Source organism: Melanerpes formicivorus, unplaced genomic scaffold (assembly GCF_026170545.1).
Source record: "Melanerpes formicivorus ecotype bairdi unplaced genomic scaffold, bMelFor1.0.p_v2 SCAF_16, whole genome shotgun sequence".
NCBI classification, from domain to species: domain Eukaryota; kingdom Metazoa; phylum Chordata; class Aves; order Piciformes; family Picidae; genus Melanerpes; species Melanerpes formicivorus.
Window position 1 is genome coordinate 1982380 of NW_027142368.1, and position 25136 is coordinate 2007515.

Below are 25136 nucleotides of genomic sequence, written 5' to 3' on the forward strand. Positions count from 1 at the left end.
GAGGCTCAGGGGAGACCTTCTTGCTCTCTACAACTACCTGAAGGGAGGTTATAGCCAGGAGGGAGTTGGTCTCTTCCCCCAGGCAACCAGCACCAGAACAAGAGGACACAGTCTCAAGCTGTGCCAGGGGAAGTTTAGGCTTGAGGTGAGGAGAAAGTTCTTCCAGAGAGAGTTGTTAGCCATTGGAATGTGCTGCCCAGGGAGGTGGTGGAGTCCCCATCCCTGGAGGTGTTCAACAGGGGATTGGACATGGCACTTGGTGCCATGGTCTAGTCATGAGGTGTTGGGTGACAGGTTGGACTTGATGATCTTTGAGGTCTCTTCCAACCTTATTGATTCTATGAAATCCAACCATTAGGCTGGATATTAAATGAATGTTCCTTCACTGAAAGGCTTCTCACAGACTGGAACAGGCTCCCCGGGGAGGTGGTTGAATCCCTGTCCCTGGTGGTGTTGAAAAGACACAGAGATGTGGTTCTGAGGGACGTGGTTTAGCACCAGCCATGGTTGAGGTAGATACCAAGATATCCTGCTGTAGCAAACCCAGATCACAGGCTCACAGGATGTCAGGGGTTGGAAGGGACCTCTGGAGATCTTCCAGCCCAACTCCATTGCCAGAGCAGGACCATAGAATCCAGCACAGGTCACACAGGAACACATCCAGATGGGACTTGAAAGTCTCCAGAGAAGGAGACTCCACAACCACTCTGGGCAGCCTGTTACAATGCTCTGTGACCCTCACAGTAGAGAAGTTCTTCCTCACATTGAGGTGGAACCTCCTGTGCTGTGGTTTCCATCCATTGCCCCTTGTCCTAGAGAATGGTTGCACTCTTAATCTAGATCTAGATCTAGATCTCAAAATGATTCTGTGATCCTATGATTATCTAACTCCATCTCTGTGTCTTTAAAACACCTCCAGGGCTGGGTGCAGGAGAACTGTAGCAGTACCTAGGGTTACGGTTAGGGTTAGGGTTAGGGTTAGGGTACTGTAGCAGAACTGTAGCACTGATGCTTGCCTGTGAGATGCACAAGGGAATTTCCTGGAGAGGCTGAAGAATTGTGGCCTTCCAGTATCTGAAGGGGGCCTACAGGAAGGCTGGGGAAGGACTTCTCAAGATCTCAGGTAGTGATAGGACTAGGGGGAATGGAATGAAGCTGGAGGTGGGGAGATTCAGGCTAGATGTGAGGAGGAAGTTCTTCACCATGAGAGTGGTGAAGCCCTGGAATGGGTTGTCCAGGGAGGTGGTCGAGGCCCCGTCCCTGAGGGTGTTTAAGAGCAGGCTGGCTGAGGCTGTGGCCAGGCTGATCTAGTGTGGGGTGTCCCTGCCCGTGGCAGGGGGGTTGGAACTAGATGATCCTTGTGGTCCCTTCCAACCCTGAATGAAACTATGAAACTATGAAACTATGAATTCCACCCTGGCCTGGAATCCCAGCCATTGCATGCCCTGCTCCTCCCCAAAGAGGCTGGAGCTTGAAGCAGCAATTACATTCCTGCAGGCCTTTACAAACCCTACGTGCTTTGCAGTATTCATCAGGTGGCATTGTTTGATGTCTGTGTGGGCTGAAATGCAACAAATTTGTCACTCTCTGCTAGACTGGGAATGGAACAGGCAATAGAGTGGTGCCAATCACCGCCCCAGCCTGCTGGTTTTCCTTTCCTGAAGCGTTGCCGAATGACAGGGCACCTCTCTGCAGATTCCTTTTGTGCCTGATGAGTTGGTGTGACAATCCCTGACTCTGTCTGAGGCTGACCAGGCGTGGGACAAAAGGAAAAGCCACTTCTCAGTGCAGAGGAGATGGCAAGCTGTGCTCTCTAGAAGTGGCTTCCATGCTGGTTGATACAAAAGAAGCCTGCAGGTAGTCCTGCTTTTGCCAGGGGGTTGCATTCAGTGATCTCTGGAGGTCCCTTCCAACCTCTAATGTTCTGTGACACTCTGCTGTAGCAAACCCAGATCACAGCATGTCAGGGGTTGGAAGGGACCTCTGGAGAATTTTGAGTCCAAGCCCCCTGCCAGGGCAGGACCATAGAATCCAGCACAGGTCACACAGGGACACATCCAGACAGGGCTGGAAAGTTTCCAGAGAAGGAGACTCCACAACCTCTCTGGGCAGCCTGCTCCAGGGCTCTGTGACCCTCACAGTGAAGAAGTTCCTCCTCATGTTGAGGTGGAACCTTTTGTGCTGGAGTTTATATCCATTGCCCCTTTGTGCTATCCCAGGGTGCAACTGAGCAGAGCCTGTCCCTGTCCCCTCCCTCTTGACCCCCAGCCCTCAGATAGTTCTAAAGATTTATTAAACCCCCTCTCAGTCTTCTCCTTTCCAGACAAACCAGTGCCAGGGCTCTCAGCCTCTCCTCACCAGGTAGTGCTCCACTTCCTTCATCATCCTCATAGCCCTCCCTTGGACTCTCTCCAGCAGATCCCTGTCCCTCTTGAACTGGGGAGCCCCAAACTGGATGCAATCTTCCAGGTGTGGCCTCACCAGGGCAGAGTAGAGGGGGAGGAGAACCTCCCTGGATCTGCTGGATCAGGTTTTCTGGACCTTTTCAAAACCAATAATTCTTTTCAAGCTCTTTAACTTCCCTTAAGGACATCTGCTTGTGCCATAATGAATGATTAATTAAGTCAATACTGTTTAAAAGTGAACTGCAGATGATTAAAACCCAGAAGCTCTCAGCTGCTGTTCAAAGGTTCATCCTGCCAGAATTTATCTTAATGACAAGGTCATCATCAGCTTTGGGAGAGCAAGGTTAGGATCCAGTCGTTGCTTGCTACCTGCTGAGAGCTAGGTCCTGATCCTAAGAGGCAGGAGTAGGAGTGGGAGTAGGAGCCTCAAAGACATGACACTCCAGGTAAAAATTGTTCCTTTAGTTGAACCATAGATTCAGGGCCATTACAGAAGACATGGATGCTTCAGTGAGGTGTCAGCAGGTGTGTTTTAGTGTTTTGAGCCACAGGAATGAACCTCATGGAGCAGATTCATAGTATCATAGTATCAGTCAGGGTTGGAAGGGACCACAAGGATCATCTAGTTCCAACCCCCCTGCCATGGGCAGGGACACCCCACACTAGATCAGCCTGGCCAGAGCCTCAGCCAGCCTGGGCTTAAACACCTCCAGGGACAGGGCCCCAACCACCTCCCTGGACAACCCATTCCAGGGCTTCACCACTCTCATGGGGAAGAACTTCCTCCTCACCTCCAGCCTCAATCTCCCCACCTCCAGCTTCATTCCATTCCCCCTAGTCCTATCACTACCTGAGATCCTGAGCAGTCCCTCCCCAGCCTTCCTGTAGCCCCCTTCAGATCCTGGAAGGCCACAATGAGGTCACCATGGAGCCTTCTCTTCTGCAGACTGAACAGCCCCAGCTCCTTCAGTCTGTTCTCATAGGAGAGGTGCTCCAGCCCTCTGATCATCCTCCTGGCCCTGCTCTGGACACCTTCCAGCCCCTCCAGATCCCTCTTGTCATAGGGGCTCCAGAACTGGAGGCAGTACTCCAGGTGGGGTCTCCCCAGAGCTGAGCAGAGGGGGAGAATCACCTCCCTTGCCCTGCTGGCCACACTTCTCTTGCTGCAGCCCAGGATCTGATTGGCTTTCCGGACTGCAAGTGCAAGATTCTTCCTCTATCCTGTATATTCTCCTTCCAGCCCCTTCAACTGACTAAAACTGAGCAGGGTGTGAGTGCTCAGTGTAAGAGAAGTGGAGTCTGACCCATGTTGGCATGACCCATTAATGCACACCAATGATGAGAGTCCAGGAGGGACTCAACACATTTTTACTGCTTCTGCAAGGAGGCTGGAACCAGGTGGGGATTGGTCTCTTCTCCCTGGTAACAACTGACAGGACAAGACAAAACAGACTCAAGTTGTGCCAGGGCAGGTTTAGGTTGCACATGAGGAACAATTTATTTCCTGAAAGGGTTGTCAAGCTCTGGACCAGGCTGCCCAGGGCAGTGGTGGAGTCCCCATCCCTGGAAGGGTTTAAAAGCAGGGAGTTGTAGAAGGTCTCCCCTAAGCCTCCTTTGCTCCAGACTTAACACCACTCCTCCCCAGCCCTGTCCTCCAGACCCTTGTACAGCTTGATTGCCCTCTCTGGACCTGCTCCATCACCTCAGTGTCCTTCTTGGAGGGAGGGGCCCAAAACTGAACCCAGCACTCAAGTTGTGGCCTGACCAGTATCATGTGCAGGGGCACAATCACTGCTCTAGTCCTGCCCAGACTAGGAAAAAACCCCAGGAGAGTTTCTTGGAAGTGAAACCAACCTTCAGATGGTTACAGATATCCTGACACCTTGACCTGTTTCTTACAGTCAGAGCCTTTAATTGCAACAAATAATCAATATTTCCTGAGCCTGGTGAATGGGATGAGATAATTATGCAGGCAGCCTGTATTAACTACTTTCCAAAGGGTGCTATCTTCTGCTGCTAATGCTGTGTTCTGAGCTCTGCTGCTGACCTTGGGCATCACACTGGAGCCACAGATTTCAAACCTGCATGCCTGAAGAGAAGCAGAGATTGGTGTATTTGGGCATGGAAATAAATAGCTTCCTTCCCCCCAAACGCTTTACAGTGTGTTACCTGGGAACCTGAGCAATGAGGCCTCTTAATCACAGAATCCCAGCACAGTAGGCATTGGAAGGGACCTCTGCAGATCATGCAGTCCAAGCCCCCTGCTACAGCAGGGCACCCACAGCAGCTTGCCCAGGATCACAATGTGCAGGTAGTTTTGGAAGCTCTCCGTAGAAGGAGACTCCACAACCTCTCTGGGCAGCCCGCTCCAGGCTTCCAGCACCCTCACACCTAAGAATTGTCTCCTCCTATTCAGGGGGAACCTCCTGGGCTCCAATTTGTGCCCATTGGCCTTTGCCACATGGGTGGGCACCACTGAAAAGTGATCACATTGGAAGCTTCCAAGAAAGAAGCTGCTGCAGTGCCAGTTGGAGTCAGAAGTGGTGAAAACCAGGGATGGTTTGTTCAAGGCTTCTTCTCTGGAAGAGCATCATAGAGTAGCCATCACTTGGCAGCCTGCTGGCTTGAGGTCTGGCCTGCTGGTGAGGCAACCACTCTGAAGCCATGCAGTGGTTTGTAAATGTTTGGGGTTGGGTTGCTGAACCTGCTCAGCTTCTGAGGGCACTGGTAAGTGACATTCCTGCTGCCTGTCTGACTGAATGCAGACACTCCTCACTAAAGACCCAAAGCCACACGGTGCTGGTCACTCTTGGCCTTCACAGCAGTTTCTCCTCAAAATAATATCTGCCTGGTTGGGAGCTCAGGGCTCTCAGTGGGAATTTAACAAGCTGTTTCCATCTGTTGCTGCAGGCTGTGTCTCAGAGTACGAGTTCATTTGTGACTCATGTTTCTTTTCTCTCTCTTTCCCTGCCCCCTTTCTCTCTTTCTCTCTCTCTCTCTCTGTCTCTCTCTCACCTTCTTTCCTCTGCAGAGGGGGTAAGAACGAGCCAGAACCAGAGCAGCCAATCCCTCGAAAGGTGCAGATTCGTTCTCTGCCTTCCTTGGAGGATATTGATCCAGACGTGTTAGATAGCATGCACTCGTTAGGCTGCTTCCGTGACCGAAATAAACTCTTACAGGACTTGTTGTCAGAAGAGTAAGCACTTGCTCAGTCTTCCTATCACTTGGGTGGCCATGGGCTGGGGTGCTCAGAAACCTGGGGAGAGGGACCAGGAGCAGCTTCTCACCCTTCTGGTTGCTCATTTGCTGGTGAGATGCTGGGAGCGAGCACTGAGCCTTCCTTGCTTGCACCGTGTGTGTCAGAAGCTCCCAGCCTCACCAGCAGTGGAGGCATGGTACTGCTTCTTCCCTTACTGCCAGGCAAGGTCACTCCCTGAAAAGCTGAGCCATGCAGTCTGGATGGGGAGGTATCCTTGCTCTGATGTGTGTTGGTTATGCTTTTGTGGGACTTACTCCAAGTTCATGCCCAAGAGCTGCTGTATTTATTTGAGGTATTAAGTGGGACACAGAGCAGAGAAAGCACTTAGAGTCTTGCTGTCCTTCTTGGTTTGGACTTCTGTGGGCATGTAATTTTGTCTGTCCTGTGCCTCTGTTGTGTGTAAGACAGGAATCCTATCTCCTTTTCTCACTAGCTGCTTGGTGGAGACAGCAAGGCTCTCTAAAGCTTTCTAGTTTGCGTGGCTGGCTGGTGGGTACATCACCATTTCCAGCTTACTTAGAATACCTGTAACTGCTTGCCTGGTGAGAAGGGTTTACTTACATGTCCATGGCTTTTTTTCTCTTCACATTGAAAGATGTTTTTTTTATCCACTTCTTTTTCTTTGCAGAGAAAACCAAGAGAAAATGATTTATTTTCTTCTGCTTGACCGGAAGGAGAGATACCCTAGTCATGAAGATGAGGATCTTCCCCCTAGAAATGAAATAGGTACTGCAGATAAGACCTCTCCCACCATGAATCCATCTCACCTAGATCTTCCTCACCCTTTTTGGTTGATTTGGTTGTGGGTTTTTTTTTTCCTTTTTAAGTACATACCCACCCCTGTGGCCTTGCCACTGAACCCATGTACAGCACTGGTGAGAATCCTCACCCTGAAGCGGGCAGGTCTGTTTAGTGGTTAAACTCAGGACATGCCTGTCCCACAGTGCAGAAACAGCCAAGCTGGTGGTGAACCAGACCTTGAAAAATATCATGTGGACCCACCAGCTGGCTCAGTGCAAGCAGATGAGGGTTAGAAGCAGTACAGCAGTCTAGTGGCAGAGTTTGCTAATTACTAACCTACATGTGGTGTGGCAGAAATGCTGCTTCTGGAAGCGAGCTGCTAGGGCTCACTGCATCCCTATGGAGCTGTGTGCAGGGACACATTCTCTTGGCTGCAGGGAAATACAGACACTGTTGTCAGCGTGAATAGTATTACATACCTGTTTGTGGGTCATACATCAGACTGTCATGGTTTTACACTAGCCTAGATTTTAAAAGCTTAATAATCAGTGAGGTTATAGAATCACAGAATCATTTTCATTGGAAGAGGCCTTCCAGATCACTGAGTCATCAGCCCAGCATGGCCAGGGCACCACTAAACCATGGCCCTCAGCACCACACCTACATAGCTTTTAAACCTTTCCAGGGAAGGGGACTCCACCACTGCCCTGGGCAGTCCCTTTCAGAGCTTGACAGCCCTTTAGGGGAAGAAATGCTTCCTCATGTCCAACACCAACCTCCCCTGGCACAAATTGAGGCCATTTCCTCTCATCCTATCACTTGTTACCATGGAGAAGAGACCAACCCCCACCTGGCTCCAGCCTCCTTTCAGGGAGCTGTAGAGAGGCATGAGGTCTCCCCTCAGCCTCCTCTTCTCCAGATTAAACAATGCCATTTCCTTCAGCTACTCCTCACCAGCCCTGTTCTCCAGACCATTCATCAGCATCATTGCCTTTCCCTGGTCTTACTCCACCACTTCAGTATCCCTCTTGGGGTGATGGGCCCAAAACTGAACCCACTGTTTGAGGTGCAGCCTCATCAGTGCCCAGTCCAGGGGGTCAATCACTTCCCTGGCCCTGTTGGCCACATCATTACTGATCCAGGCCAGGATATCAGTGGCCTTCTGAGGACATTGCTTATATGTCTTATAAAGCTCTTCTGAGACCACCTTATTCCCAGAACAAAAATAGTCTTGCAACTGTTGTATTTAGGATCCAGAGTGACTAAAGTTTGACTAATAAAGGTCTAGTCACTTCTGTCAAGGGCCTGGAAAAGCATTTTCACATGGTGCTGTGAGTTTCAGCTCTTGTATTTCAGCACTTTGAAGGCTAAAAGCAAAGTTCTCTTTATTTGAACAGGAAAGCCTGGAATCTTCCAAGCCTGCAGGGCAGTGCAGTGATATATTGAACTCTTAAGTTTGTTAACACTCTGTTGAGTTATTACCTTATCCAAGTTCCAGGCTCCAGGCCCTATAATTTTGCAGGGAAATCTCTTTTATGGGAGAAGAGATGGAAATTCATTGTCAATGCAGTGATTTTTAAACTCTTGCCTGCATGGAGCTACAGAGAGCATGTTGGCAGGGATCAAGATGAAGATGGGTAGCTGTGCCAACTACAGGTCCCGTGGTCACAAGCCCCTTGCTCAGAGCAGTTTGTCACCTAGCACTTCACTGATCAGCTTTTGACTCAAACAGATTATCCTGCCATGGAAGGACACCATCCTCTTGGTTCAGAAATGCTTTTGCCATGAGAAAAGAAGCAAGGTGACTCCAGAATCTCAATACCCAGCATGTCAGTGACTATGTAGCTGTGCCCTGAATGCATCATAGCTCTCTCTCTCTGCCACATGCCAAAGTATTTTCATGGCTTGAGCTGAAATATTGTGCTCCACTCTGGACTTTTTTTTTTCCTTTTGGTACAAGGAGTGAAAATGTTCCCCCACCAGGGGAACACCACTCTGAAGGTCTCATTTTGCCTCTCTGGCACATTTTAGATTCTTTGAGCATTATTCTTTGAGTGTTTGGAGGTTGTATTTCCTCTTCTGCGGGGGGTTTCCACCTCCTCTGTTCCCAGCAGTATCTCTGAGAGCATGGGGCATGCTTTAATTAAAAGCAGTCATGCTTCTGATGAATATCTCATCATTAGCCATTAGCAATGGCCTTGCACAAAGAAGAGCAGAGGAAAAGTAACAGATTTAATAGTAGCAGCTTGAAGAACCCACATTCATGAGAGCTGTGCATTGCCTGAGCTCTTGCCAAAATAGAAAGTGCATCTCAGAGTGGTTTTGCTTTTTCCTCTCTCTTTGCATGTTGTGTCTCAGAAAGTGTGGATGGAAGTAAAACCATGGCCAGCTCAGCCTAGCACTCTCTTCTGGTGTCCCTTTTGTCTGGGTCAGCTCTAGGAAGCTTTGTCAAAGGGCCAGGGAATCATAGAATGGCTTAGGTTGGAAGGGACCTTTGAGATGGAGTAGAGTAGAGTAGAGTAGAGTAGAGTAGAGTAGAGTAGAGTAGAGTAGAGTAGAGTAGAGTAGAATAGAATAGAATAGAATAGAATAGAATAGAATAGAATAGAATAGAATAGAATAGAATAGAATAGAATAGAATAGAATTAACCAGGTTGGAAGAGACCTTTGAGATCATCAAGTCCAACCTATCACCCAACACCATCTAATCGACTAAACCACGGCACCGAGCACCCCATCCAGTCTCTTCCTAAACACCTCCAGTGATGGTAACTCCACCACCTCCCTGGGCAGCACATTCCGAAGGCCAGTAACTCTTTCTGTGAAGAACTTCTTCCTAACATCCAGCCTCATCTACTCCAACCTCCTTCCCATAGGCAGGGACACCTCTCAACTTAGACTCAACTGCTCAAGGCCTCATCCAACCTGGCCTTGAACACCCACAGGGAGGAGACAACCACAGCCTCTCTGGGCAACCTGTTCTAGAGTCTCATCATCTTGTACTAAAGAACTTCTTCCTCATCTCCAGTCCAACCCTGCTCTCCTTCAGCTTCAAACCATTCCTCCTTGTCCTGTCTCCAGACACCCTCATGAGAAGTCCCTCTGCAGCCTTCCTGTAGGATCCCTCCAGGTATTGGAAGGCAGCTCTAAGGTGAGTTCCCTTCTCCAGGCTGAACCACCCCAGCTCCCTCAGCCTATCCTCATAGCAGAGGTTCATCCACCTTCCCCATCTTTCAAGTCCACCTCTATTATCTTTACCTGCAACCCTGGAAATGAGAAACCTCTTCAGAAAACGAATGAATGTCAACCAGCACCTCCCCGAGGCAAAGGCTTTTGTGGAAGGGGAGTTTCTTAACAAGCCAGAGAACAAGGAGTGGGCCAGAGCAGCCATACAGAATGTAGGTGCCTCACCCAAAGCCCAGAGGTGAACCTTTCTTTCCCACCTTCCAGATGAATGCCTTCAGGATTGGATCATTTCCTGTACGATTCTCTCTTCCTCCATAAAAATCCTTAGGAATGACTTTGCTGATGTGAAATGAAAGGTGAACACATCCTCCAAACTGCCACAGATGCAGACCAGGGCTTGAGTTGTGGGGTTTTTTTTTCCCTATGTGAATTGTCTCCAGAATCAAGAGGAGAAGGAGAATCACTGGAGGTTGCCCTGTTCTTAATTCCTGCCCTTCTGCAAAACCTTCTACTGCTTTTAGGTGGCACCACTTTCAGCTTTGGGGCAGGATGACTGTCTTTAGTGCTTCAGTATCTTTAGACTTGGCAGTGATGAGAGGCTCAGTGCCTCCCTGTTTGTTACTCAGACCCTACTGAAAGCAAGTAGAAAGGTTACTCCCCTCAGCCACGTGCAGTGTGGGAGTTTAGTTCCCATTTCAATGAGGAAACCAATACCTTTGTTAGAAGCTCAGCCACCTTTACTCAAGCTTCTGGATGTACTTTCCATCAAACTTGTAAGAATTTAGGGGTGTGTTTCCCCACCTCTTCTTCTTGCTTAGTCTCTGTCTTTGAGAGTTAAAAATACAGATTGGAAATCAATACCTTTCAGCCCCTTGCACAGCAAGGACTGGTAGAAAGAACCATCTGGCTCGTTAGCTTTAACCTTCTCCTCCTTCACTGTTCTGTGGATTCCCTCACAGTCCCTCTTGCTCCTGTCCTCTGAAGCTTTCTCTTTATGATGACTGTACCAAACACTGTTAGTGCAAGTCTCAGCTAATTCCTTTGCACATTTCTTCTCCACTGTCTTTTAATGTCCACCTTATATTTGGTCTGTCACTTCTGCAGGTGTCACTCAGCTGAATTTCCATTTGCTGAAGCCTTCAGGTTTGAACATGCTTGGCTCAAATTGCCTTTTAAAATGCCTCTTCATAAAATGTTTTCCTTGCTTTTTTCCATCTTTCTGGTGCAGACTCTATTATTAACTAACAGCAATGCAGCCTGAGCTTACTCAGCTTCATGCTGCTTCCTTCATATTCCTTCTTACTCATTCCTCTTCCTTCTAAACTGCACTCTTCCACCCTCCCTTCTAGTGTCTGATAGCCCTCTGCACACCTTGTATCAGCTCACAGTTGTTCCATACCAATCACAATGACATTGCTGTCCCCTGGGCTGCTCAGCTCTGGTGACAGTTCCAACCCCAAGAGTTCTCCTGGGGCTTGAATCCTCTCTTGATTCTTTGAACTCATTTGAACCTTGTTCCAGCTTACCCTTGACCACTTGTACAGCTGAAGTCACCCAGCATAACTGCTTTATTAGCTTGATCTCCCTTTCCTTTGCCCTCAGCTTTATGCACTATGTATTTTGCCTAATCTGGAGGTCATTGCCCCTGCTAGTATTTCCTTTATACCTTTTTATTGCTGGCCATGGTTAGAAATGGAGTGAGACACAACTGCTTTTTTGGCTAATTAAATTTTAACAGGAACATGACCATTAGTATACTTGGGTTTTACAGTAATGGGGTCAGTTCTTATCACCAGCCCATTTGCATTTCAGCCTCTTTGCTCATGATCATTGTTTCAAGAATGAGCCCTGCCTTAAAGAGAACTTGCCCTAAAAAAAGCAGGATGTGAGAGCAAGGGTAAAGAAACACCAACAAACAAGCAGGTGGGGAGTTTGAGTAAAAATAATACCATCAGACTAAAATGTAGAGGTAGAATTGTCCAATATCTCTGGTTTTACAAAGGAGTCCTGGCAGAGGATGAGGCCTTAGGGGCACTGTGAGTGTCTTTCTATCTGCAGGGTGAGGGATGCATTTCTTACACCTGGTCACTCTCCACTCAAATTAAAACCATGTCTCTAAGTGGGCAGGGAGCTGAAACAGCCCAAACAAAGAAAACAAAATGCTTCTGGGTTTTTGCTTGGTTGGTTTGGGGTTTTTTTCTGCCTTCCTCCTTTTAACTGTCCTGAGGTTGTGGAGTCTCCTTCTCTGGAGACTTTCAAAACCTGCCAGGATGCATTCCTATGCAGACTACCCTGGATGATGCTGCTTTGGCAGGGGGTGTGTGATCTCTGGAGATCCCTTCCAACCTCTATCATTCCATGATTCTATCATTCTATGATTCTGTGAGACACTTGAAGGTGTTCAGAGAAGGGCAACGAGGCTGGGGAGAGGCCTCGAGCACAGCCCTGTGAGGAGAGGCTGAGGGAGCTGGGATTGTTTAGCCTGGAGAAGAGGAGGCTCAGGGGAGACCTTCTTGCTGTCTACAACTGCCTGAAAGGAGGTTGTAGCCAGGTGGGGGTTGGTCTCTTCTCCCAGGCAACCAGCACCAGAACAAGAGGACACAGTCTCAAACTGCACCAGAGGAAGTTTAGGCTCGAGGTGAGGAGAAAGTTCTTCCCAGAGAGAGTTGTTAACCATGGGAATGTGCTGCCCAGGGAGGTGGTGGAGCCACCATCCCTGGAGGTGTTCAAGAGGGGATTGGACGTGGCATTTGGTGCCATGGTTTAGTAGTCATGAGGTGTTGAGTGCCAGGTTGGACTTCATGATCTTTGAGGTCTCTTCCAACCTTGGTGATTCTGTGATTCCATGGTTCTATCATTTTATGATTCTATGATTCCATGTTTCTATCATTCTATGATTCCATGATTCTATGTTTCTATGATTCCATGATTCTATCATTCCATGACTCCATCATTCTATCATTCTATCATTCTATCATTCTATGATTCCCCAATTCTATCGTTCCATGATTCCATGATTCTATCATTCTGTGATCCCGTGGTTCCATGGTTCTATGATTCTATGCCTTATTAGTAACAAAACTCCTCAGTAGGTCTCTGGTTGGTTCTCTGCTTCGCCGTGGAGGTTCCCCTGCTCATGGCAGAGGGAGTTGGGCTAGATGGCCTTTAGAGGTCTCTTCCAACCCAGACCATTCTATGATTCCATGTGTGGTTTGGCAGGTCAGCTTCTGGGGTGCAGTGTGGGATCTGAAGCCCCCTTTTTTTTCAGAGCACTTTAGTTGCTCCTCAGCAAGTCAGTTTGTCAGCACCTTCAGGAATGAGTTGCCTTTCAATATCTCATTCTTATACCTCAGTTTTTGCTCTGCAGAGTGGAAGTAGCACCTCAATACCTCATAGAAATGGTGCACAATAAAAAGTGTAAAGCACTTCAGCTGCTGGAGCAGTAAAAGCTGTGTGATGACCTCCAAGATAAGTTTTAGTGTCTCTCATTGGAGATTCAGCTCAGGTCAACCACAAGGATGTTTAATTTGTCATGCTGAAGGCAGGAAAGCACAAAGCAGCAGGGAAAACCTGAAATCTCATCTTAAAGATGCAAAAGAAGGGTATGTGTTCAGAGGAGGCTGCCATTCTGAGCTCGCTGTGTGCTCATGTCCCTGTGTCACGTTTAGCAGGGACAGCCCTGGCAGGCTCTAGCAGCTTGGGTACATAGGGAGGATCCCTGGATGGCTTCTTCTCCAGCTAACAGTTTGTGCTGTAGCCACGCTGTCATCTTGGTGTTGCTGTTACCAGCTTGGTAAGGTCCTTCTGCACGCCCTGCTGGAGCTGTACCTGTGCTCTCCAGCACTCCTGTATTCAGGGCAGTTAGCAGAGCTCCTTCTCTCTGTAGGTGGACTGCAACTTGCGTCTCAACTTCCAATTTGGCAACCAGGGAGAGACTGCAAAGTTCATCTCCATCACAAAGCTATCTGTGTCTGTAGGGGAGGTGTGAGAGTGGGATTGCTGAGAGAGGCTTTAAGCAGCCTGTGTGAGGTGAGGCAAAGCTGAATTCAGCTGACACAGTGTTCTCTCTCCATCCAGATCCCCCCAGGAAGCGTGTGGACTCCCCAATGCTGAACAGGCATGGGAAGAGGCGGCCAGAGAGGAAGTCGATGGAGGTCCTCAGCGTGACGGATGGAGGTTCCCCAGTCCCTGCTCGCAGAGCGATTGAAATGGCACAACATGGACAGAGGTGGGTCTCCCCTTCACCCAGGATTCCTGCCTGTCTTGGTCTGCTGTCCCCTTTTATGTCACACATCCAAAGGAGCTGTGGAGCTTTTCTGTTCACACCAGCACTCGTCACAACTTCCAAGCACATTTGCAACGTGATGTGGCAGCCAGAAGCGCTCGTGCACGTGGGCCCAGAAGTCCTGCCAGGGGAATAAGGGTTCTGGCCTCTTGCAGCTCTTGCTCAGGAAACCACCATGTCCTCTGGACAAGATTCATCTCACCTCTTTTTAATTGTCTAGAACGCAAGCATTTAGTGTGAGCTTGTGATGCAGGCTGTCACTCCAGGCGGTGGGGACAGACGAGGCCTTTGGAAGGTGTCAGATACGTCTGTCCTCTGTTCCAACAGTCTCAGATGGGAGAAATGGCCCTCTGGTTGTTCCTCTCTGTCTCCATAGCCTACACCAGGAATCCAGATGATTAGGTGCTTAGCTTTGGGGCACTGGAAGTTAAATGAGATGAGCCCCACTCTCCGTGTCATCAGAACAGCTCGAATCTGGCAAGTCCTGCCCAGGCATCTTCACATGCCTCCAAAATGTGCTGTCAAAGACAGCATGCACTTGACCCACAGAAATTCCCTGCAAAGTGATACAATATGCATCATTTTTCCTCTTTCCTATCAAAGAAAGTGCCAGTCTTGTGGAGAAACAGCAGAGGAAAATGGTGCCTCCTCAAGACAGGCTCCAGGAGAGCAAGTGAGCTGTAGAAGTTCACTTATGTGAACCATAGAAGCTGCTTCCTCATTCTCTATGACCAGCCTAAGGGAAGCACATGCATTTGGATTCTCCCTTGGATAAATCAACCAGTACATAAGGATGACCATGCTGCTGTAACTTCTGTTTCAGCTGCATGACATGTTTTCTTTGTTTAGCTGTTAAGATCTGCCCAAAAGAGAGTCTGCTGTGCCCAGAAACTCCTTTTTCTGACTGAGAACTGGAAGAAAAATGTGGAATAATCTCATGTCCAGAGGCCCTTAGAATTGCTGTTGTAGTTCTGTCTACTGTGAGGATAAAGTGGTGGTTTCCACAATCTGCTAGGACCTGTTTCACACTGGAATTGTGGCCTTGAGATACTCTTGCCACAGAGATCTTTTACAGTAGGGTAGGTTGGAAACTTGGCTTGAGTATGTGGTTTGCTTTGATGTGAGGTCTGGATGAAGGGAGTGTTGAGGACAGGGTGTGCTCAGTGTTCCTCACAGGCCTCAAAGTGTTGAGGATGAGCACAACCCTCACAAACAGTTGCTTGCTTCTGCTTCAGCTTGCAGTGTTTGGTCTGGTAGGTGCCAAGGCCATGAGGCTCCCAGAGACAGACAGAGGTGACTCCCTTTCCCTCACCCACTCTCCAGCTGGGTACAGTAAGTGTCCAACTGGGCAGAACAAACCAGAGGTGTTAGATTGATCCCAAAGCTTTCTGAGAGCTGAAACCTTTCCTTCCAGCCCTCAGCTTTGACTTGAAATTCCAAAGTCTGAAGAGGCAAAGCTGTGTCTTGCTATCCAAAGTACTTCATTTGCTTTTGTCTTACTCAACTCTCCACCTGAGGAAACAATTGAAATCAGGAGGTCTGAGATGAGAGCAGAGCAGAGGCATACCCAGGCTACATATCAGCAAAGAAGGAAGCAAAACCTGCCAGGCACAAAAGAGACTCAGGCCAATGCATACCACACTGCAGGGCTGGATATAAAGGTGTGGTGAAGGGTGGAGAAAGGGATGTAAAGCCACCATGACTGATGGTGATGGGGTTGGTAGTGCTTGGTTTGGAAGGGGTTAAAGGGAAGATGTTATTTCACTCCATGTGTGAGCTTCCATAATTCATACCATCCGCATCCACCGATGACAATGGCACAGTTTGTGTTGCTGGCAGCACAGTGGCTGATAACATCAACTGGCTTCATTCAGGAGCACCACTGCATGGGGACTGTCTGGGGAGGAGGCATTGCTGATGGGGCACCATCTGTCAGGGCAGGCAGTGACAAAATGACAAGTGCCCTCCACCAGGAGCGGGGGATTTTTAATGGCTAGTTGCATATTCCAGTCCATCAGATGACCCACTGGCAGTGGATTTTACAGCAGGAGGGCTTAGATCCACTTCTGGGTGGTTGCTTTTTTAAAGAATGACAGTTTTTGGTCTCAGCTGAGCGTTTCAGTGCTTTTATCCTACAATGCTAAGAAGACAGGGAGGTGGACCATGGAAAGAGGTAATTCTCTCCCTCTACTCTGCTCTGGTGAGACCCCACCTGGAGCACTGTGTCCAGTTCTGGAGCCCCTGTTCCAGGAAGGATCTGGAGGTGCTGGAACATGCCCAGACAAGGGCCATGAGGATGAGCAGAGGGCTGGAGCTGCTCTGCTATGAGGACACACTGAGGGGGTTGGGGTTTTTCAGTCTGGAGAAGAGAAGGCTCCAAGGAGACCTTATTGTGGCCTTCCAGTATCTCAAGGGGGCTACAAGAAAGCTGGGGAGGGACTTTTGAGGGTGTCAGGGAGTGATAGGACTGGGGGGAATGGAGGAAAACTAGAAATTGGTAGATTGAGTTTAGATGTTAGGAAGAAATTTTTCCCCATGAGTGTGGTGAGACACTGGAACAGGTTTCCCAGGGAGGTGGTGGAAGCTTTATCCCTGGAGGTTTTTTAAGGCCAGGCTGGATGTGGCTGTGAGCAACCTGCTGTAGTGTGAGGTGTCCCTGCCCATGGCAGGGGGGTTGCAACTGGATGATCCTTGAGGTCCCTTCCAACCCTGACAATTCTATGTTTCTATTTAGACAATGATGACTTGTGTAGCCCTCTGGAGACACAGAGCCATTGCTTCTTTCCTGAGCTGGCAGAGATGCTCTTCTAACCAGTGGGCAGAACACACCCATGTGTCTTGTGATTTAGTCCTGGTAGTGAAGAGATGCTTGCTTGCATGAAGGGGATTTGTGTTATAGCCTCTGGTTGATGTGTCTGTGTGATGACCTGTGCTTTTGGTAACCATGTGGGGACCCTACAAGTGTCTGATCTTGGCTTGTTTAAATCTTTTCATTGAGGTTGGAAACTTGGCAGCCTTCAACCCTACAGGCTGAGGAAGTATTAATTGAAACAGAGTCCTTTGGTGACTTAGGTTTTGGGTAATGGAGGAAGGGAACTCAGCACAAAGGCTGCTGGGTGAGCTAACAGCCTCCTTGAAATGCTTGTGCTGACCTCTCCAAGTGCTCTCCATTGGATCTTGGTGCATGGCAAAGTTAGCATGCAGGAACACCAACCACCCTAAAAGTGGTGACTCAGCTTTGATAATTCTTGGTTTCCCCTGCTAGCTGTCAATTAAACAGGTTCATAATTGCATCTAAATTGCTTCTGCTGTTGTGGTATCCACACCTCTCAGACTATCTGGTATTTCATTGAAATGCCAGAAGAAAAGAGGTTAGTTTAACACCAGCTAATTTGTCCTTTGTGCCAAAATCACAGAGACTAGGAAGAATTCCATGGAAGCTAGAATCCCTTGGGGGTGTGCCAGGAATTTTCAGCAGCTCTGCTGTGAGAGTCCAAAAACTGTTCTAAAATGAGCTTCATTAACTATTCATTTTCTTCTGACTATTGAAGTGGATAGCTTGCATCAAAGATCAGCTAGCATTAGGGAGCAGTGTTCTGTGAAACAGCAGAGCAGATCACCAGTCAAATCCATTACAGAAACTGCCCTTTAAGCCAAGCACAGGGAATTCTGCTTCTGAGCTTCAGGGGTTCAGGCCCAAGATGACCAAGAAGGACATTTCTCTGTGCAGTGAGCATAGGGAAGAGAGCTGGGAGTGAGTGCTAATGGACCCTGCAAATTAGAACACCACATGGATTCCTGTGCCTCTAAGAGGCCCTGTGGCCTGATTTTAACCTTCTCCCAGATTGGGCTTAAGGGATGAGGTCTCCTAGAAAAAGTCTTTGCAGTCCCAGATTGTGCTTAAGTGATGAGGTCTTCTAGAAACTTCCAAGGAACAAGTGCTTTGCAATTGGTGCCTTCAGGCACGTTCTGTTTTCCCTCCACAACGTGACAAAGTAGATGGTGCCTGGGCTTTCAACTGGATCAAGGAGAGCAGGGTTTATGGTATGCATGGGGGAAGTCATGCTAGACCTCAGAAGGAACTGTGAGGTAATGAACTTCAGCACTGGGTAGGCTTGAACCATAGTTGGAAAGCAAAAGAAAGGTTTTTCTCAGAGCATTGCTTAAAAAAGGGGAGGAGGGGTTGGGGGGCTGGGTGTCCAGCATTGCTTCAGGTGACTCTCTTTTATCAATGTCCACACTAGTAACTCTGTTTTCTCGCTTTGTTCCTGCCATAGTAAAACAATGTTCAGTAAAAGCCTGGATATCTCTGAAGCCAATCCCAAATTCAACAAAGAAGAAAGGTATAAACACTGACAATATGTTCCTCTCCTCTACCTCACTGCTGAGACCTTAAAGATGCAGTACTTACCTTCTTCACGTGGGGACTCTTCTCTCTTTAGAGAGAAACCAAGAGGGTGGGATATTTGCAGCCCCACACTGCAGCTGCTTTTGTACAGTTCCATTGGTTTGAGGCTCCCCCCAGTGCAGCCTGGCACTGTACCAATGTTTTCCCCACTAAAATTTCATCCTACTGCTGCTTCTGGTTCAGTTCTGCCGCAGGTGAGGCTGCTAAGAGTACTTTGGGAAGGATTAGAATATCAAACCCTAGGAGAGCCCAGAGTGCTCCGCTCCCAGGGCTAGAAACAGCAGCACAAACTGAGGCAGTGACAGCAGAGGTAGGGAACTGTGGGAATCCCATCAAATAGGACAAAATGTGAAGTGCCTCTAGGTAAGAGCCAAACTCCTTCAGGCTGCCCTGCCTGCACCAGAGAACACCAGAGAAGAAGTTGATTGAAGACAGTGTTTGGAGGATGATGCCAGTCTAGCAGATCAAGTGACAGATAATGAAGGACAAAAAGGGTAACTCCCAGCTGTGAATAGAGGCACAGTGAAAGGTGTGCAGGCCACCAGATGTAGGGGGTAGACACGTGTGGGTCCATGGGCAAAAAAAAAACCCAACCTACAAAAAGTTTAGTCTTTTGGGAAGGTTTTTAGTGGAAATCCTGTTCCTAAAATTTCCATCTCAGGGGAAGAAAAATATTCTCATAAGCTGCATTGCAGTGAATAATTCTTCATCAAAATGTAATCCTTATACACTTAGGACAAGCTCTTAGCTCACCCAAAGGTTGGTAGTGTTCCACATGATTCCAAAAGGGGGAAGCAGGGGGTTCCTTAAAGGGACTTCTGGATTTGGTGAACCATTCTTCTTTCCATTTCTCCTTTTCATAGAAAACCTTGTGAAGGGGCAGCCCCTGTTTGGCCTTCTGCAGGCTGAGGCAGCCCTCTGTGGGCAGAGGTTCAAGCCTTGAAGCCACCACAGTGAAGAGCATTGTGCCTCACGTGGGGTAGAAAGCACCCTCTTAAAAAGATGCCAAGATGAGAGCAAGTGCTCAACCCAAACTCTCAGGAACCTCTAAGTTCACAACCATGAAGAAGCAGTGGGCATACAGTCTTTACTGGCTGGGCTTTCCTGGGCTGTTACTATAGACATGGACATCCCTGTTCCTCTCATGGATTCCCCTTATGCATAAGTTCTGTTCTTGAACATTTGCACTTCTTGCCTTAAAAGTTAGTCTGAAAAGACTCTGAAGATCAGCTGTTCTACAGGGATTCAAGTCAGGTCCAGCAGGAGAAGTGCAGAAATTCTTTGACAGGAGAAGGGTCCTTCAGGAGATGTTCCCAGCACCATTTGCTGTCCACGTGTCCTTCTCCAGCAGATTCCAAAGGTGTGTTAGAAGGAGAGGAAATGGCCCTTCAGGAACTTTCTTAAGTAGACATGGGCATGTCGTGTTCCCTCTCAGCTTCTCAGAGTATAGGTGCATGAGGGTCACCCAGGGTCCTTCTCACTGAAGGACCAGGCTGGATTTGGGAGGATCACATTCGCTGTGGCCTCACCACCCTCCCACTTCAAAGAATTAGGATGAAGGACCTCAGTGGTGGGAAAGCCAGAGGACCTGCATTCTGCATCTGTGCAGATGTAGGGGAGGGACAGGCAGCAAAGAGAACCCCAGCAAAATGGGGCCAGCTAATCACGGTGGCCGTGAAATTTTTGGCCGGCGTTTAATTATCCAACTTCATGATGTCTTTTTTCTAAAGGAATACTGCATCTTTAAGGGTCCCTTCCCTCTAGATGCACATGGTTGTCTTAGTAGCTGAGGCCACTGTCCCTTTATTTTTCTTTTTTTCTTTCTGACTTTCACACCCCACCCCACCCCCCCCTCCCCTCCCCTCTTTCAGTGCTTCTCTTCTTCTGTATCTGGGTTGCTGCAGCTCCGTAGTTCACTCGCTTCAGTATTGTAGGGAATGCACATGTCTGCGCTTCTGGGTCTATTGTGTCCTGGGATTGTTCATTTTGATCATGTTTTTTTCCCTTTCAAACCTCATTTCCCTTTTCCTTTCCCCCCCACCCCCCCCCCCCCCTATTGTCAATTTGCTTTCCATTCTCTTTGTTAACCTCTTCAGTGCCTTCCCTGCCGGGGGGGGGAAAAAAATGACTTGAAAGAGAAATGAGTTCCACCTTCTTGCACCCATTCTGTTGGCATTTGGATACTCTGCATGTGTGGCAATGGGTGTGCTTCCTGCATCAAAACATACTGCACACACCTCCCAAGATGCAATGGGTGTCAATTTGCTCTTCTCAGTTACATCACTGTAGCTAGATTCATACCGGTACAACTGAGGACACTGTTTGTCCCTGCATATGTACACCTAGATGTGGTTCTATCTATATATATGATTTAGATCCTACCCAAATTTACACTCCAGGCCAAAAAAGAAAAGATGGAGTGTCACTCAAACACATGAGAAAGAACTTGCTGAAATGCTTCTTTCCACTTCTTTGCCACTTTTCCTTTCCTTTCTGAGCCTGTTTTAATTTTGACTGTTCTCAAAGCTGCCTTGCCTTGCCCAGCCCCAGCATTTGCAATGCTGATGTAACCAGAAGCATGGCTGGTTGCACCCAGCAGTAAACTGTGAAATCTACTGGGCATATATGAAATGTGGCATTTCTGTTGGTGACCCTCTTGTGGAGAATGAATTTTCCTCACCCAGCCAGAGGTAGCTCTGGCAGCTTGGGAGCCTGTTGTTGAAAATGGAGAGAATTGAGAGAGGTAAAGAGAGAGGGAGGGGGAAAAAAAAGGGGGGGGGAGGGGAAGTGCTGCATCCCACTTGAAAAGAATTTGGCTGAATGACACCAGATCTTTGTTTATTTCTAATCTCTGTTAATGTGAGAAGGTGGTGGCACCTTCCTGGGTTTGCTTACCTGGCCCCCCTCCCCCTGAAAACTTCACAGCCTGACTGTTCTCGTTTGATTTTGAATGCTTTGGTTAGCAGTGAAAAATTAAGAATACTGAAGTCTTTGATTGTCACTAGGCTTCAAAGTCAATGTGCCAGAGATTCATTCTGCTTTTAGAGCTGCTGCTTCAGACTCTTTTCAGCACAGCATTGATTTATTCTCCATTCACATTGGAAAGATTTCCTTTGCAACCTTTAAGACCCAGAGACTGAATTTGTTTTAAATGAAAAATGAGATCCTGGAGCACAAGATGGCATCCACAGAGATAAGTGCTGGGTTGCTGAGCTGGTATGTTCTAGCTGATCTGAATGCCTGACTGTAAGACCATCATGACTAATAAGCCAGTATCAAAGCAGATTCACAGCTTGAGCTACAATCTTGTACCCTGGGCTCCCAAGCTGGCTCAGAAATGCATGCTTTAATAACCAATATGTTTCACAGTTCATTCGTGGCAGAAAAAAAAAGTCCTTCTTACCAGGCCAGCTTGGGGGACAGAGGGACACTGCACTGAGGAAAGTGGGGACAAAAAGAACTATTTCCTTGATACAACCCTGCTCTAACTGTGCCTTATGTAAGAGGCAGAAAAATGCAGCATGAAGTGTGAACCCCGTTGCTCTGCTGACTGCTTCACTTGGGGTTTGGCTGGGAAGGGGGTGGGGTTCTTATTTTTTTTTTTGCAGTCTTAGTATGTCCCTCTCCATGTTCCCCAAAGTTGAATGTGTCTGCCATACTGTGAGCAGGGCAAAAGTCCTTTGCTGGTAATTGAACCTGTCCCCCTCATGTTCCTGGGCTCGGAAGATGTAGGCACCAGTGGCAATAATGATGACCATTCAGTTCTCCGAACAGTATTTCACTCTGCTTTTCCTACTCTTCTCTCCACCTGCCTCCACATCCCTCTCTCTTTCCTTCTCTCTCTCTCTCTCTCCCCTTCTCTCTTCATATTCCCTTTCCGAGGATGGCGAGTGCTGATCCATTGGGGTAAGCTCTAGTTTTGGATTCTTCCTGTTGCGGGTCCTGTTGTATCTTGTAGAGAAACATTTCCTTTACACTTTACCAACACAAAGCAGGCTGATGCCCCTCAGGGAATGAGGCTTTACAGCAGGGAGAGAGAGAGAGAGAGAGACAGAGAGGTGGGAAGAAGCATTTTTGGTGCTTTTGTGTGTGTTTGTGTTGCTTTTTGTGTTGGGAGCCACACTCCACAGAATTTACTTTTGGGTTCTTTTTTTTTGTGTTCTCCTGTTTGTGTTTCAATGTCTGTGAACTGTCACACAGGGAACTGTCACCAGGCAGGACACCTTCTGGGAAAGAAGCTCCCTTCTTTGTTTTGTATCCATTTGGTACCCTCCAGTTAATTTTGATCCTAATTTATCATTTTTTTTCTTCTGCTGCTTCTTCTTTTTTATTTCATTTTGATTGTTGCTCTTGGTTTTGGTTTTGGTTTGATTTAGTTTGGTTTGGGGTTTGCTTTGGTTTAGTTTGGGTTGGGTTTTGGTTTGGTTTAGTTTGGGTTGGGTTTTGGTTTGGTTTAGTTTGGGTTGAGTTTTGATTTGGTTTAGTTTGGGTTGGGTTTTGGTTTGGTTTAGTTTGGGTTGGGTTTTGGTTTGGGTTTTGGTTTGATTTAGTTTGGTTTGGTGTTTGGGTTGGGTTTTGGGTTGGGTTTTGGTTTGATTTAGTTTGGTTTGGTTTTTTGTTTGATTTAGTTTGGTTTGGGTTTTGGTTTGGGTTAGTTTGGTTTGGGTTTTGATTTGATTTAGTTTGGTTTGGGGTTTGGTTTGGGGTTTGGTTTGATTTAGTTTGGTTTGGGGTTTGGTTTGATTTTTGGTTTTATTTAGTTTGGTGTTTGGGTTGGGTTTTGGTTTGGGTTTTGGTTTGATTTAGTTTAGTTTGGTTTTTGGTTTGATTTAGTTTGGGTTGGGTTTTGGTTTGGTTTTTGGTTTGATTTAGTTTGGTTTGGGGGTTTTGGTTTGATTTAATTTGGTTTGGGTTTTGGTTTGATTTAGTTTGGTTTTTGGTTTGATTTAGTTTGGTTTGGCATTTGGGTTGGGTTTTGGTTTGGGTTTTGGTTTGATTTAGTTTGGTTTGGGGTTTGGTTTGGGTTTTGGTTTGATTTAGTTTGGTTTGGGGTTTGGTTTGGGTTTTGGGTTGGGGTTTGGTTTGATTTAGTTTGGGGTTTGGTTTGATTTAGTTTGGTTTGGGTTTTGGTTTGATTTAGTTTGGTTTGGTGTTTGGTTTGGGTTTTGGTTTGGGTTTTTGGTTTCATTTAGTTTGGTTTGGTCTTTTGTTTGGGTTTTTGTTTGGTTTTTTGTTTGTTTGGGGTTTTGTTGTATTTGTTTTTAAGATTAAGTTGAATCCCATCCATGCTATTAACAAGACATGCTGGGTATTCCCCCTCTTTTCAGTCAGTGTTTTCTTCAGAGGTGAACAGATGGCCCTAGAGACAGATATATCTTCAAAGCTCTTTTTCCACCACTCCCCCCCCCAAGAAAGACGACAGAGGCACAAGTAGGAATGCAGTCACGCTGCAAATTAAAGTTCCATTTATAAATAATTAACAGAAGGAGAAGATTTTATTAAAGAAATGATTTAATAAAAGCCTTGTCATGGATCACTACAGACTACAGCAACAGCTTATGGAGAGGGTACCTATTGAGAAAGCTAATTAGCACCAGCAACATTTACTTCTCATGTTTGCAGCGTGCTTTAGTATTTATTAATTCTTTCTAAACCATTTCTAAATGGAACTTTAGCATAATTAGCCAGGGAAGGAAGGTGGTGCTGCATGCACTGAAAGGAAGAAGAGGTCTTACCAACACCTGTGCTCATTGTAAGGCTTCGTCTTACAAGTGATTGTCACCATGAGCAGACCTTCTGACTTAAGCATAAGTATTCCCAGTAAGAGTTGTCAGGGTTAGTACTGTTTGCCTGGTTGGGACTGGTAGACAGTGGAGCACCAAAGGTATTCATTCTCTTCATATTCCCTAGATAGGGAGCAAGGAAGCTCAGTTTGTGTCTTTTGGACACCCAAGAGTGACTGTGAGGAGATGTGAGACATGGTGCCTGACTGCTCACCATATTAATCCAGGGCATGTTCAGGGGTCTCATACCCTGTGTTGGTTTGATCTGAGTGAGCAAGCAAAAAGGAATAGCAAATTCCACCCAATTGATGCTTGAAGCAAATCTAAGAGGCTGGCTGGATGTTGTGGGAATGACTTTCAAAACTGGACAATGGAATCACACCAACTGAAACTTTCTAAGGCATTGCACCCAGGGACACAAGTCTGATGCATTTCTGCACGCTGCATGCATGCTGCTGGCTCCCCTGCTTGCAAGCATGGCTTGAGCTAAGAGGCTGTGTTCAGCATCCTGGTAAAACTGTGCTGGGAAAGCAAGTTGTGCTGGGACTGCAACGAGGTACCGACTGCCCTTTGATTCTGGCACAAATTTATGTGAGATGGTGAAGCACAGATGAAACAAATGCCAAATCTGACCCAAGTGCTGGCTGTGAAGCCCTGGTGCTCTCCTGATGTGTGCTGGCAGATGCCCCGTTCACAGCACCTGATCATGGGTGTGGGTGAAGGGCTGCGTGGAGGTGCTGTGTGTGTAGCGCGGTCACCAGGTCAGCTGAGCTTTTCCTTCTTGTGTTTCCCTCTGCCTGCGCCTCAGCAGTGTGAGGCTTCAGCCCTTCACCTCTTACAGCTCTCCAGAAACTCTGCAGTTCTCTGAAACCAGCTGGAAACTGGATTCCAGCTCAGTTTCACCAGTAAGACACCGCTGGGCTGACCTGAATTGGGGCTTGCATGGCTTCCCTTTGACAGCAGCTGGCTACAATGAGTGAAAAATTACTTGAAAAGAGCAGACCTCTTAACTTAGACACTCTGAAGTGTAAATCATCTCATGAACAAACTACAGCCCACACCTGCACAT

The 25136-nt window shown here is 47.5% G+C and overlaps 1 protein-coding gene across 13 annotated transcripts in view; it reads left to right on the forward strand.

Moving 5' to 3' along the window:
• The window catches only part of BRSK2 (BR serine/threonine kinase 2), a 419371-nt gene that overhangs the window by 348845 nt on the left and 45390 nt on the right, over positions 1-25136 (forward strand). For 6 of the 13 annotated variants that reach the window (XM_068147794.1, XM_068147787.1, XM_068147789.1 and 3 more), the window contains exons 10-14: positions 5437-5601; positions 6293-6390; positions 13669-13819; positions 18154-18219; positions 22167-22190. In XM_068147794.1, the coding sequence (XP_068003895.1) occupies positions 5437-5601; positions 6293-6390; positions 13669-13819; positions 18154-18219; positions 22167-22190 (504 nt within the window). The remainder of the gene's footprint in view (positions 1-5436; positions 5602-6292; positions 6391-13668; positions 13820-18153; positions 18220-22166; positions 22191-25136) is intronic. The other 7 variants (XM_068147791.1, XM_068147793.1, XM_068147797.1 and 4 more) reach the window with 2 other exon arrangements.